Genomic DNA, 14975 nt, shown 5'->3' with positions numbered 1-14975 from the left:
AAAATAGCAGTTCGGTTCAATTGCTAATTAGATCAGGTCTCTAGAGCATTACCTCTAGAGTTATGGGAACTGTTAACGGCTGCTAATTGCACATCTGTCATCTATCTATCTTTTTTCTTTTTAGGAAACTTAGTCATCTTATTTTGAGTGTTTGAAGCACAGCAGGCCTAATTTTCCTTTGGCAAGTATCAGCTAATATTGTTGACCAAAACGGGTTAATCTTTGAGATCACCTCGATGCTTGACTTAGACATAGTCCAAACCTTGGAGAAATGCGGTCACGTAGATTATATAACACTACTAACAGAAACATTTGAATTCAGCTGTTCTGCATGCACTTTGGCATCGCAAGCAATTCTTTTTTTATGATTTCCTCTTCTCTTCCACCGCAATAAGCTTGAGCTCCCTGTTTTAATTTTCCTGCTGGCTTCAAAGAAAGCTTCTCTCCCTAGAATGCTTTTGGTTTTCTGTTTTTCTCCTTCTTACTTCCTCTCGAGTCGTCCACTGCCTGGGGATCTCGCCTTGTCTGTCAACAGATTGTCTCCCTAATAACACTGTTTTCATTGCAGCAGTTTGACCCCCACATAATATCATTACAACACTGGGCTTGTCATCCAAACGCCCACTTGTTTATTTGTTTCATTCCTATAGGTGTCATTTTGAATATGAAAATGAGACCCGGGTGGAACGAATAAGAAGAGCTCCAACACACTTCACGGATTCCCGTATCGTTGTCAGTTTTATCCCAAAATGTCCAATTGGAGGATTACATTTATTTATTCATACAATGAGGTCACTATCACGAATCCCCAGGATCATGCTTGACTCGGTTGAGGATGTTTGTGTTACAGTACTTATTGGTGTGTTCTGCAGCTGCTTGTTCCATTTATTGGTTTGATTCCTCTGGTAGTAGCGTTTATGACTCCCCTGGCAGTGGGCCGTGGCCAGAGGAATGATGTTTTTGGGGTTGTCAGTCTTCACTACATGTGAGTCTAGACAGACACGGGCGTAAACGGCATGTGGTTGGCATACGACCGTGATTATTTCTGCAGGTTTTAAAGGTCCATGCTGGCGCCATTGCATATTCACAGCTTCGACCATATACATAAACATAGACCATTTCACGTTTTGGCCTGAGCAATTTTGACCGTAGGTCGCCCGGTCGTACAGTCAAAATCGTTTTCCCCCTGGACCGTGGATTCCTTGGACTCCCCGTGTAAGCCCCGGGCATTTGTGCCAGACTCGATTTGCAGTCATTTAGCCCCAAATGTCAAAGTATCTTTTGGTAGCTGCTGTAGTAATCTCTTAGCTACACCAACTTTGTTTATGCTTATTTATTAATGTGATAAAGATCAATCACACACTAGACATCAACTTAAATGGACAGCAACTAATTAACTGCTGTATGATGTGTAGTGAATATTAGTTTTTAATTGGCTGTTGTAGACCGACAACTAAACAACATTCAATCTATCCCCAATCCTGCAGGCGCAAAGGAGAAGCAGAGACAAAACCCCACTGCTGTTCTCGCACAGCTTGTTTGTGAACAACCCATTCATTTTAGCCAAAATTGTATGCCGTTTTTCAATATGAATTAATATCACATTTACAACTGCTAGTTAAAATATTCATCTTCAAGAAAGTCCTATTTCTTAACCTCTATCTCGGACACAAACATTGACAGGCTGACGCTCGGGACGAGGCTTTCCTCTTCCCCTAGCTCAGGGGTTCTCAACGTTTTTGGCCGGGGACCCCCGGAAATGCTTTGGCAATGTCTCGGGACCCCCGCCCCGCCCCCTCCCGACCCCCAATATAAATTGACTGCTACAATAACCTTAAACCATTTTGGGCGGGAACCCCTTTTGGTGTTTTAAGCATTGTTATAATTTAGCTATTGAAAAATAGCAGATCTACAAGCTCATAGCGCGCCACCGAGTGGCGCGCTACGAGCTTGTAGGTCTGCTATTTTTGAAAAATCGTGAAAATAAAATTTTAAAAAAAACTTTTTTTTTTATTATTTTTTTTTAAATAATTTGGGGACGCCCTAAAATAATTTGGCGACCCCCCCGAGGGGTCGCGACCCACGGGTTGAGAACCCCTGCCCTAGCTCACTGTTTTCACAGGAATCCCTTGATAAGATGTGTAGAATCAAATGTCATGATTAACCTTTACCCTAGCAAGCGTACCTGGATAACTGAGTCATTGTTGGCTACAACGTGGACTTTTGGATTTCGTTCACGTATCAATCATTTTTCCAGGGAAAATAAATCAATCCATGCTTTAAAATGCATTTGGGATGCAACGATAAATTACCTTTGACAAAAAATAATAACCATGCAATGATATAGAAATAGGATACCTATCTCAAGCAAGTCTCAAGTGTCCACATTCAAGCACACCACAGTACTAACAGTATGCTTGGAAAACAGCCAGAAGTTATGTAAAGTGTACCGTGATAGTCAATGCACTAAACATGTCACCACTGGTATGGTCCTATAACATTATGATTTTTTTTATTATCTTCAAGTCTATTATATCAGCCAGTCAGTCTGTATGGCAGGGCATTCAAATTGCACAAATGTCAGATTAACCAACCTTTTAATGTTTGTGTCTAAACCAGCAAGGAGGTCACGTAAGTTTGATCACAGTTCTAAAAAAAGATGTCGAACACAGCTTAAACATGGGCTCAGCCTTAGGCGGTAATACTGAGGCTATTCAGTTACAGTAAGTACAGCAGTATGACGAACCCTTTTAGATGTTTAGTTGGCATGGTGATGCGACGGCCGCAGAGTTTGTTGACAACAGCAAGCGTGGAACACGGGCACATTTGGCCCGCGCTGACTTGACTCAGCAGCGTGCAACGGACGGTTTGCTCTACTGACACAGTTCTACTGCACGCCCACATAATATACTCTACTCAGCAAACCATAATGACCTGTTGGAAAGCTCTCACATCAGTGTGGTATTTCAAGTATTGGTGGTGACACAGCATCTCCTATAGCTGGAAGAGACTGCTGCCCTGCTTGCTGGAGTGAAACCCAACGCTTCCCTTGTTGTCGTCATCCCCCCCCCCGCACACCTCCCAAGGGCGCACTTGAATTTAATTGCCCAGAAACATGACAAACGAGACTAGCAATCACTGGAGCTGTGCCAGCTGTGTGGACGAGTGCAGATCGATAGTGGGGGGGGGGGGGGGGGGGGGGGGGGGGGGTATGGGGGAACTATCTGTTGATAAGGGAAGCGGCAGATAACTGTGACGGGCAGCAGTGTTGATTTCGTCGACTAAAACTAAGACGAAAAATGTTCGTTGACTACCTTTTTTCACTGATGAAAACTAGATGAAAACTAAGCTATGATGAACTAAGACTAAATATACTGACAATTTGTGACAATTTCAACAAATTAAAACTAGACTAAAATGTTAGGAAGGGACTAGTGGACAAGAGATCCAGTATAAGTCATTTTACACTTGGTGAAAATTGCAGATCAGCTATTTTCAGCACGTGTAAAAACAGTCATTACGACGGCATCAAGGCCCGACAAAACACATCTCAGTCGACTAAATCAACTGTAGATTTAGTCGACTAAAACTAGACTAACATTAAAACATTCCAGGTGACTAAAATGTGACTCAGACCAAATGAAAGCTATTGAAGAGACTAAAATCGAAATTTGCTGCCGAAAACAACACTGACAGTCAGGCATCAACAGTGGGGTGGAGGAAGGGAACGTATGAATGACACTGCAGGTCTGTATCGCTGCATGAGAGTTGTTAAAGGGTCTTGTGCCCCCCGACAGGGACATCAAACTGGAAGGAGGAGGACGCCAGCGCCATCCCTCGGGTGGCGTCAGTGCCAAGGAGATGGTGATTGGGCTGGAAGGGGTTGAGCTGGGCGCTGACGGAAAGGTGAGATTTATTTTTACTGTCGGAGGCGGCGTGCACTGTGCAGTGCGCCCTAAAATCCTCAGTGTTTTCTATTTTTGTTTTTGTTTTTAAGATTTTGTTTTTTTTGGGGGGGGCGCTTTTCTGCCTTTTATTGATGGTATCAAGTGAAGACTGACAGGAAAGAGGGAGGGTAGAGAAAGGGAGAGACATGCAGCAAAGGTCGTCATGAACGGGACTTCGGAACACGCAACGTGCTGTCAGGCCAAAGCCTATATGTGACATGCGCCTGGGAGGGCATTAAGCAACTAGTCGACTATTCAACTAGTCGACTAGTAAATCCACTAGTCAACCTTGTTGGTGCTAGTTGACTAGTTGATAAGAAGACGAAAAAAATCCCCGATTTTGAAGGCCTCAAGATCAGGTAGATTATAGTAATAGTCACCAGTGTACACACTACACAGTTTTTAAATGCACTATTTTACATACAGTAATAGGTACTTAAACAACTAGTAAACTAGGCAACTAGTCAACTAGTAAAAATGACTAAAAGTGAATGCCCTAGGCGGGCCTGGACCACTTGGCCAGCGGGAGCCCCAAAATCCTCAGTGTTAATGTCACCCTTGAGAATGAGTGTACAAATGGTTCCAGAGTTTACAGACCCATAAAGGTCACTCCCAACTATCTATGGTTTAGCTTGGGTCCCCTGTGGAAACCCACCAAGGGCCCCTGAGGCTCATGTTGAGTGCTACTGGTCGAACACGTGTATATGCAGGGGGGGGGGGGGGGGGGGGGTCCAGCTTGCAAAGCAATGTTTGGGTTCACTGATTTAACCCATTAAGGTGTGGCATTTTAGATTTTAGCTATACTACTGTATATACTATCTAGCATATAGTATATACTAGGCTATATATTTGCAACCTTGTAGATCTGCTATTTTAGAAAAATCGTGACAATTTGTGAAAATCTTTGAATATTATATATAATTATATTTATTAAAGTGAACATTTTTAACTCATTAATTTGCTTCCGGGGGTCCCTGGAACAAAATATATACAAAACATATTCTAGGGGTCCTTCTTGACATTTAAAAGTTTGAGCACCACTGATACTGTATACTAACACCTTTCGGAAAACGGGAACGGAAAACGAAAAGACGTTTCTTTAAATAAAAAAAACTCGGCCTCAGGTTCATGAGGCTCACTTGTTTTTGCTAACAACATATGATTGTATGTCTGCAGACGGTGTCCTACACCCAGTTTCTCTATCCCACCAACGTCCTGGCTGGTCCCGGGGGTCGACGGAACACCATGGACTCCACCTCGTCCTTCTCCCAGTCACGAAACGCCAGCCACCGCAGCCTCAGCCTGGGTCGCGCCAACAGCAATCAGAGCAGCACAGACACAGGTTGCCCCCATGAATCAACTTCATTGTTGTTAATTGTTTCATTTTATTAGATAATTGCCTGACTGTAATTATTATCACAATTCTTTTTTGCACAATCAAAATCGTAATTTCCATTTATCTTAACGGCAGGGCATTTTGGGCCGTTAGTAGTACTTATTAGTACGTTAGTAGCATTTATTAGTTTAGTTATATATTTAATCGTCAACTAAATTGTCATGATTGCGCCAGGCCCTAGTCCCCCCCCAAATCACCATGTTCAGATAATTGCGATTCATGGGCCTATACTTTCTTGCTTAACACGTTGCACAGACTGAAGTGGAGACACTTTGCAATCACGCAGTACGTTTGCTAGTACCGTAGCAAATGAAGTTAGCTGCTGTTTCCAATGTGTTTTCCTTCTGTGCATGAGTGCCACAGTGCACATTAAGAGCTGTGTCAGATTCTGAGAAGAAGATGTTTTGCAGGCTGATTTTTTTTTTGCATCTGGCTCATTTGTCTTTCTGATCTCTGTTGTTGTGTTCATGGTCTCGTCAGGGAATGATCTGGGGGACTTTCGTGAGTATGACCCCAATCTGCTGGATGACCCCCAGTGGCCTTGTGGGAAGCACAAGAGAGTTCTCATCTTTCCTTCCTACATGGTGAGAGAGAGAGCGCTCTGCACTTATCATTGTCAGACTCCCAATTATTTATTTTGCCTGTATAAGTATGTGTACACACAGACAGTACAAGGAGTTGTGCTTGGGGAGGTTGGTGTTGTATAAACAACAACACATTACAAAATATTTACACACACAAGTTATGTACAGTTAAGTTATGGGACACTAACGAAAATGACATCAATGTTTTCCCATTGAGATTAGAATGGAAAATTGTTGTTTTGGTTGAGAAGCTCACATGCCTCTGTGAATTTAACAAGCATAACATATTCCGTCCCTATCAAGTTCTGAGATTTTTTTCTATTCTATTTATTTATTTAATAATTATTGTCTGCGGCATTTTCAGTCAATATAGCGAGAACAGTTATAGACAAGAAAAATGTGTGTGCGTGGAAACTCCTTTAGCTCCAGAAGAGGGTGGAATTATTATTTTAATTATTTATTATTATAAAGCCACATGTTTACAGGTATATGTCATTATTCTATCGGTCTCTAATCAACAAGATAATTTGTCCAAAGCCTATTTCTTTCTCTGGTCTTGTTAAATATACCAAGCTATTTAACCCGTTCTGGACGGGCACCCATTTTGGTGTTTTAAGCATTATGTAATACTTTAGCTATTGAAAAATAGCAGATCTACAAGCTCATAGCGCAGATTGCCACGCTACGAGCTTGTAGATCTGCTATTTTTGAAAAATCGTGAAAATGTGGCGCAAATCTTTGAATATTATATTCTTTCACAGCAAACTTTTTTAACTCAATTTTTTGCTTCTGGGGGGGGGGGGCGCGGGTGGGGGGGTCCCTGGAACAACATATTTTTAGATGGGGGTCGGTGGCCAATTTCATATCATTTTTGGGGTCCTTGCCTGTTGACATGAAATAGTTTGAGAACCACTGATATAGAAACGTAGTTTTTTTTCCAGAAAACTGTTGATTTAGAAGCCTTTTTTTTTTTTTTTTTAATCGGCCTCAGGTCTAAATGGGTTGTTAAACAGTCCCTCCACCAACCCATCAATAGCCAGCACCGCATTTCTGGCTCTTGCTACTGTGGCCGCTGTACGTCCTCTCTCATGTTCCGGAAAGGAACGGATGTTTTATTGTGTTCGCACAGGGGAAAAATACCAGTCTCTCGTCTCATTCTTTACTGGGCTCTGTTTTTGTTAACTGTGGAATGGCAGAATACACAGTGAGGGTTGAAATGTTCAGTCCAAGGCCAGACAATGTTTTCTCTTCTCTTCCTCCAATTGCGAAACCCCAGCCTCTCACAACAATAGCTATTGTGTTTACTATAGGATTTGAACCAGTGACTTCTGAACATTTCGCTCTATGACCCGCGGTGCTTAGAAGCCATGACTTTTCCCGGGCTGGATTTTCAGGCTGTACAAGCAGGAGATAACTTCTTCTTTTTTCTCTTTTTTTTTTTTTTTTTTAGCTTGGCTTACAGTTAGGGACGTTTCCATATGAATCAGAGGAACATGTTAGCTTCACTTGTTTTAAGTGAGTGTAGAAGTGTAGAGAAGTGTAGAAAAGTGTTTAATTTTTGACCCCTTTTGTGCCTTTAGTCTGTATGTAGATGTTTGGGAATAACATACTTTGGGTAAAGACCTGTTTTGGTGAGGTGTGACATTAGCTATAGTAGGCAATTTCCTGTTGTCCAAGGCCAGTACTTCCATACAGTGTATTATACAAAACATTTTCATTTTCCTGCGGTTATCTTAGTTTTAAGGGTAACTGCAGGCGTGCATTAATGACGATAAAGAACACCCTCATGTAATATTGCTTAATTCATTTCATGACTCAGCATTATTTCTGCTACATTTGACATTTGACAGATATTTACTGTACATATGGTATTAGTATGTCAGTATAGTTACCAGGTAAAAACAGTTACAAACATATTTGCAACTTTCAGGGCCGGTTTTCACTGGGATAGGGTTTTTTTCTTTTTCTTTTTTTTTTGTACTGATGATGAGAAAACATTGCATTTCATTTCAAGTGAGATTTGAGTTTAGTTATTGTATATTTTGTTTTATTAGTGTAATTTTGCCGCTCCCATCAGAATTTTTCGGCCTAAGCGAACGCCCACACAGTTTGCCGCATTACCGTAGGGCCGGTCATGATTTAGAAGACATTCGTAGAATCAGTTCTCAGGTCTAAATGGGTTAAACCATTTAAATGGGTTAACCCATTTAAATGGGTTAACCCATTTAGGCCATTTAGGCCTGACCTCAAAATTAAAAAAAAATCTTCTAAATCCTCCAGTTTTCTGAAATAAATATTTTCACGATTTTTCAAAAATAGCAGACCTACAAGCTCGTAGCGCGCCACTCGGTGGCGCGCTATGAGCTTGTAGATCTGCTATTTTTCAATAGCTAAATTATAACATGTTTAAAACACCAAAATGGGTTCTTTAACCCAAAATGGGTTAAAGAACAAAGGCCAGCCAAGCGTTTCTTTTAGAGTTCACCGGGTACATTTTGTGTTTGTCTGTGTGTGTGCTTGCGAGCCGATGCTCCCCACGAGCGGTGTTTATGAGCCACTCAATGCAATCAATCAATCAATCAATCCTGTGTGGTGTTGGTCCTGCCTCAGCTTTCAGATTCTCGGTGCAACCGGTGGAACCCAACACCTGTGTGTCACCTTTAACGCGGCTCCCAGGGTGTCTCTCTGACACCTTTTGTCTCGTTTTCCCTTTTCAGACCACAGTCATTGAGTACGTCAAACCCTCTGACCTCAAGAAGGACATGAACGAGACCTTTAAAGAGAAATTCCCTCACATCAGGTTGACACTCAGCAAAATCAGGAGGTATGATTTGTCACAAGTTCGTACCATAGAGCGTTGCGTCGCGTCGCAGTCCCACCTTTCAGAACGACGAGGCATCCAGGAAATAATTTTTCCCCATGCATTTTTCCCATAGACTTTTGAAAAAAAGTATTTATTTTTAAGACCTGTAAGGTCAGCCTCGGACAAAGCCAACTCGGATCGTGACAAATCATGACAACAAACAAAAAATTTTGGGCCGAACAAATAATTAGAAGAAAAAAAGGGCAGGTTACAACACTTTTTGTTGTTGTTTTTCTTCTTTGTAATTTTTTGTTCGGCCCAAAATATTGTGTTTGTTGTCATGATTTGTCACGATCCGAGTTGGCTTTGTCCGATGCTTAAAGGTCTTTAAATAAATACTTTTTGAAACGTCTATGGGAAAAATGCATGGGGAATTATTTTCCGGGCCACTCGTCGCCATGAAAGGGGGCGGGACTGCGAGGCTCTATACACAGGTGACCTGAATCCATGCATGTCGTATCGACCGTAGCCCCACGGCAGCCACTTTGCTCTTATGTCACACTCCCTCCCTGTTGCACAAGGGTGAAATCAACCGACCAACGGCTTCTGACATACATTTGGGGAGGGAAGCCTCGCCCCGTTGTTTTTGGCAGCAAATTTACATTTTAGATTAGTCATAGCCTTTGGAATAAAACTTCATTTAGTTATAGTCACATTTTAGTCATCTGAAATGTTTGTGTGAGTCTAGTTTTAGTCAACTAAATGTCATAAGATTTTAGTCTACTAAATCTACAGTTGATTTAGTTGACTAAAATGTATTTTGGCGTATTTGGAAGATTTTACACTGGCTGAAAATAGCCGATCTACAAGCTCACAACGGGTCGCAGCGCGGCGCGTTGTGTGCTTGTAGATCTGCTATTTTCAGCATGCAAGCAAGTGTAAAATGATTTGTGTCTTACTTATACTGGATCTCTTGCAAACATTTTAGTCTAGTTTTTATTTGTTTTTAATTTAGTTTTCGTCAATGAAAAAGGATAGTCGACGAACATTTTTCGTCATAATATTAGTCGACGAAATCAACACTGGACTATTAATTGTCAGAAATACATCTATCACACTGTAATTATGTCAGAAAGGGAGTTACCACCTGGGGGGCACGGTGGCACAGTCGGTAGTGCCGTTGCCTCACAGCTAGAAGGTCCTGGGTTCGATTCCCGCTGGGGAACGCCATGGGCGCTGGGGGCATGCTCTCTCCTCCGCGTCATCAGTGCCCATACCTGAGGCGGGGTTGGTGAAAGGGCCTTTCTGTGTGGAGTTGCATGTTCTCCCCGTATCCCCTATAGGGTAGGTATGCTCACAAAAAACATGCAGTAATCATGGTCTCTAAATTTCCTGATGGAGGCGCCTGATGGAGGGGAAAGGAACTGGTCGGAATAACGTGTTCCTTCCACGCGCTACGTCCAACCAGGGAAACTCCCCCCTGTCAGGTGAAAAGAAACAGCTTGGACTCCTCATGCATTGAAGGAAGCATGAGGTCAGTCCGTTGCGCTCCCCAGGTTGGCAGAGGGAGTGTCTCAAAGTGAGAGAAGCCTCGCCACTATATGTATGTCAGAAGCCATTGGCGTGCGTGTGCGTGTGTGTGTGCACGCGAGAGACTGTTTTGTCTACTCTTAATTCATTTCTTTCATTTGTCTCTCTTGGGCCACACAGCTTGAAGAGGGAGATTAGGAAGCTTGCACAGTTTGAGTGTGGCTATGAAGAGCCTACTGTGGCCATGGCCTTTGTCTACTTTGAGAAGCTGGTGCTCCAGGGCAAGCTCAACAAGCAGAACCGCAAGCTCTGTGCCGGGGCTTGTGTCCTTCTAGCGGCCAAGATCGGTGGAGACCTCAAGAAACACGATGTCAAGCATCTGATAGATGTAAGGTTCTTCAATAGCTGAGTAACAGTGAGAATATGAAAACATGAATCGGTAAATACAATCTGTTAACACCTCTTGAGCCCCAATCCCCCGCCGGCGGGGGCAGAGGCTGCCCACCTCATGAACCGCTCTCAGCGGGTAAATGGGGCTGGTCAAGGTCTTAGGTTCCAACTCCCATATTTTTGATTTTCCCTCCTGGACCCCCCTGGGGTTTAAGAGGTTCGGTAAATAGAATCTGTTAATCTTCAATTCAATTAATTTCCTTTATTGCCATCCAGGTGCATGGCAATTTTGATTGCAACTCTCTTGTCAATGCATTAAAAAGGGTATACATGTCAACCTACAGTATATACTAGCAATTAGTTAACATTAATTAATGAAAGTTCATAAAGAATCTAGAAAACAAAAGAAAATGGCTGCTGGTCGCTTAATTCTAATCAATGATTTGGTGTATTCTTTTTTTAGTGCCTGACAAAACGCCCTGATGTGCTAGACCTAGCCCTGGTCCAGTGTGCCAGCAAGTCTCTCTCACTGCCGCCCCGTCGGACACCCATCCACTGCTCTGTAGCAATTTTCCCACTGCCGTGCGAGGGTTTAGTATTCCCCGAAAATAAACAAAACGACGTAACTACTCACCGAAACAAAGCCTGCTAGACCTTGTTAAAAGTCTATTCTCAAAGCTGGCAAGTGTCTCAGTTCCCCAGCTTCTCTCTAAAATGCACTATTTTTTGTCATGAAATAAAATTCATCCAAGTGGATCGGCGCAGTCAATGCCATAGTAGAAGAGGTTACTCTGTCCGGTACATTGCTTTATTAAAATGGCACAAAGTGCATTTTAGAGAGAAGCTGAGGGACCTGAGACGCTTCCCAGCTTTGAGAATAGACTTTCACAGTACGTTTTAACAGCGGGAGACCAACGGCGAGCGTCTCTTTTATTTCATTGGCTATCGCCCACTATCGCCGGCGACGTCGCCCAAAAGATGAATAATTTTTTTTTTTCGGCCGATGTTCCTCTGCCCACTTTTCGACCATCGCCTGTTCGCCTGCTATCGCCTCTATCGCCAGTAGTTGCCGGGTCCCATTGACAAATAATGCACTTCGGAAAATTCGTCTGGCTGTCGCCCGCTGTTAAAACGTACTATTACGGGGCGTCGCAAGACATGGCCAAAGCATTTCCGGGGGGTCTCCCCAGCCAAAAAACGTTGAGAACCCCTGCTCTACTGACCCCACATCACCACACCCACACTTCTTCTTCTTCTTCTTCCGTTGCAGAAACTGGAGGAGCGGTTCAGGGTGAACCGCAGAGAGCTGATCGCCTTCGAGTTCCCCGTTCTGGTGGCGCTGGAGTTCAACCTGCACCTGCCGGAGCATGAAGTCATGCCCCACTACAGACGCCTGCTGCAGACCTCCTAGCATTGGTGACCCGTCAGGGGGAAGAAACGCCCGCTTCCAGGTTTCTCCTCCTGATCTCCGGGTCTCCACCACCCCTCCTTCCATCCGTCTCTTCCACAGGTCAAGGTAGAACCATGTTGTCTAGAAGCTGTACCTACTCATCATCACCGCAGCCACAGCCACAACAACATGCTCCCTCCTCCTCTCAGAGAATTGATATTGGCCAAAGTGACGCACATTTCACACCGTATTTTTCGAGTTTTCCGACTTTTCTACATTCTTCATCGCCGCGTATTCTGATGGACGTGTGAACGAAAGGGTTCAGCCGTCCGCGCATAAGTTGATTGTTTTTTTTTTCCCAGTTTGTGATATTTTCGCATCTCCTATCTCACTTAACTTTTATATCTCTGAGGCCTCTTCTTATCTTTGTGGTTAAGAGGGTTGTACAAAAGATTTTGTTTGAATACAATGGACTTTTTGTAAGGGAAGCAATCGACGATTGTACGATTTTTTTCATCACCTTTTTCATTACAATCCTTATTCCATATCGTGAACTTTGGCATGGTTGGTTGCCTTCTGACTTTGAAAACAAATTGATCGAAGCCGCAAAGCTTTTTGACTGGACTGTTATTTCTCGATTCCTCCCAGTTCTTCCTCCTGCAAGTCATTCTCCAGTTCCTCTTCACTGAAAGTGCACTTTTTGTGGCAGCCATTTTGAAACAAGTAATGTGTTTTTTTTGGGGGGAAATAACCCTGAAAAAGAAGCCGTGTTCATAAACACCAAATCAGACAAGAGATCTGATTGGAACTCGGTTGATTTTTTTTTCTTTTCTCATCGCTAAATCACTCTTTTCTAGCGAACAATCCACCATCTGCATGGGAATTCGTTTTCAAATGCAAATACAGTACATTCTTTCCTACAGTGTAGTCATTACAGCTTAAGTATTCCTTGTTTTCTACCTGTTGAATGCTTACTCCGGACATATGGAGACAGTGTGTATTTTCCTTTGCTCTATGTTAGAGTGTATTGCGAGCACGTTTACAGTGCTATACTCGAGGGTGGGGAGGGTTGTTCCGAAGAGCTGATCACAAGAGTAAAATGCCATTGATTCACTAATGATCAGTATTTAGAATACAACTTGAATTTCATTCATTCATATTTGAATTCAATATTAATACAGCAGTGTGACCAATTACAGTAATTTTCCACTACATTTATGCCTAATGTCTGGCATGTATTTTGACTTGAATTCTTTGTATAACCTTGATTAAAAGCAAATGTTATTGGACTGAATTATTTAGTATAATACGAGAACCATCTAGTATTGAGAGGCCACAAATCAGGAACATAGGCCTTCTCATGAAATTGTATTCAATGCTGCACAGATGTATTGATTGTAAAAATAAAAAAAAAAGAAAGACTGAAAGAAAAACAAGTCTTAATAAGAGGAAATGGACAGTTGTGACTTGAGGTGAGGTTCGGTTGAGCTACGTTCTGTTCGTAAGCCCAAAGAGTTTGCTGTATGACACATTAAAAAGCTTTGTGAAAGCTTCAAAACTGTTCAAACTGATTTCATGTCTATGTAAATAAGCTGCTTTGCTTGTTCAATAAAAACAAGATTCAGAAATGTGGAGAAAATAGGTTTTTGATCATGTCAAAGTAGTCAATGGATGAAGCAAAGTTTCTTTGCCAAACCTTATTGTCTCCACCAGGCCGAAGGCATGGGGAGAGAGTATGTTTTGCACTCCGTCCGTGTGTGTGTGTGTGTGTGTGTGTGTGTGTGTCCTTCCGACCGTTAACCCGGTCGATGCCAAACTTTGCACACACACTCCCTGGATGCCAACGATGAACCTCTGCCCCACATTTTCCTGCCCCACAGTTATAGCGCCACCATGAGGCAGCTTTTCACATTTTTTACCTAAAACTGCTCCCTAGAGGCCAAGGACAAACCTTTGACCTGCATTTTCCGCATCTGCCTTTTATAGCGCCACCAGGAAGCCGACTTTTGTAAAACACATTTTTTGATATTACTCCTCCAGATTCTGTCCAAAAATCTCACAAATCGTTACACAGTATCTCTATGGTCATGTGCTCAAGTCGGATCTGTCCGATATTTCATATTCCATCCTAATTGGCTATAATTGGCTTTCACAGTTTGCAAGATTGCCCCGTTTTGAACAAAAGCCTCAAATCATGAACGCAGCATGCAATTTACGTGAAATATTTCACATTTTCTTACTAGGCTGAGGAATATATCCCACCCTTTTCACATTGGCCTGTTATAGCGCCACCAACAGGTTGATTTTTGCAAAACACATTTTTGGAACAAAATGCCTCAAATCATCCAATTGCCATCAAAGGCGTATGAAGAAATGGCACCCTTTTCACATTGGCCTATTATAGCGCCACCAGGAGGCCACAACCTGACCTGCCCTGGTGGAGACCTGTGCCCCGAGGGGCACTTTTTCTAGTTTTGATTTATTTTTCCTTCTTTACAGTTGATACTTATTTTGTTGGACAAAATTAAGTAAATTCAGTACTTGAATTTACTATTGGAAAGTCGATTGTGGTCTCATTCCTTCTGTTCAACAGACACAATCCGATGTGACTTTAAGGGCCACTTCACCCCTTTTGCAACCAGATCTTATTTTAATGATGTTTAGGACACAAGAAAAGCTTTCCTGGGGTTTTTATGTGTGTAATATGTGTTTTTAGATATTTTAATTTTAGTCATGACGCCATCTTCATGACCAAACGTTGTCATGAAAATGTGTTTTCACTTCCCTCCTGGGGGAGGCATACTATGGTCTGACGGAGCATTGGTTCGACATGCGTCCGCACCTCGGACTAGCGCCTGCTCCCGTGAGGCATACTATGGTCTGACGGAGCATTGGTTCGACATGCGTCCGCACCTCGTGCAACTCCCCTCTCCCC

General features: G+C 42.7%; 1 protein-coding gene across 6 annotated transcripts in view; it reads left to right on the top strand.

Moving 5' to 3' along the window:
• The window catches only part of cables1 (Cdk5 and Abl enzyme substrate 1), a 79004-nt gene extending 65373 nt beyond the window's left edge, over positions 1-13631 (top strand). For all 6 annotated transcript variants that reach the window (XM_079488733.1, XM_079488735.1, XM_079488732.1 and 3 more), the window contains 6 exons: positions 3798-3906; positions 5124-5289; positions 5824-5927; positions 8645-8751; positions 10441-10648; positions 11921-13631. In XM_079488733.1, the coding sequence (XP_079344859.1) occupies positions 3798-3906; positions 5124-5289; positions 5824-5927; positions 8645-8751; positions 10441-10648; positions 11921-12061 (835 nt within the window). In that variant the 3' untranslated portion in view covers positions 12062-13631. The remainder of the gene's footprint in view (positions 1-3797; positions 3907-5123; positions 5290-5823; positions 5928-8644; positions 8752-10440; positions 10649-11920) is intronic.
• Positions 13632-14975: the final 1344 nt, after the last annotated feature.

The sequence above is a fragment of the Electrona antarctica genome (genome assembly GCF_951216825.1).
Source record: "Electrona antarctica genome assembly, chromosome: 19".
In the NCBI taxonomy this organism is placed as follows: Eukaryota; Metazoa; Chordata; class Actinopteri; order Myctophiformes; family Myctophidae; genus Electrona; species Electrona antarctica.
The sequence above is the reverse complement of the archived record's forward strand: the minus strand, read 5'-3'. Positions and strand labels throughout refer to the sequence as shown.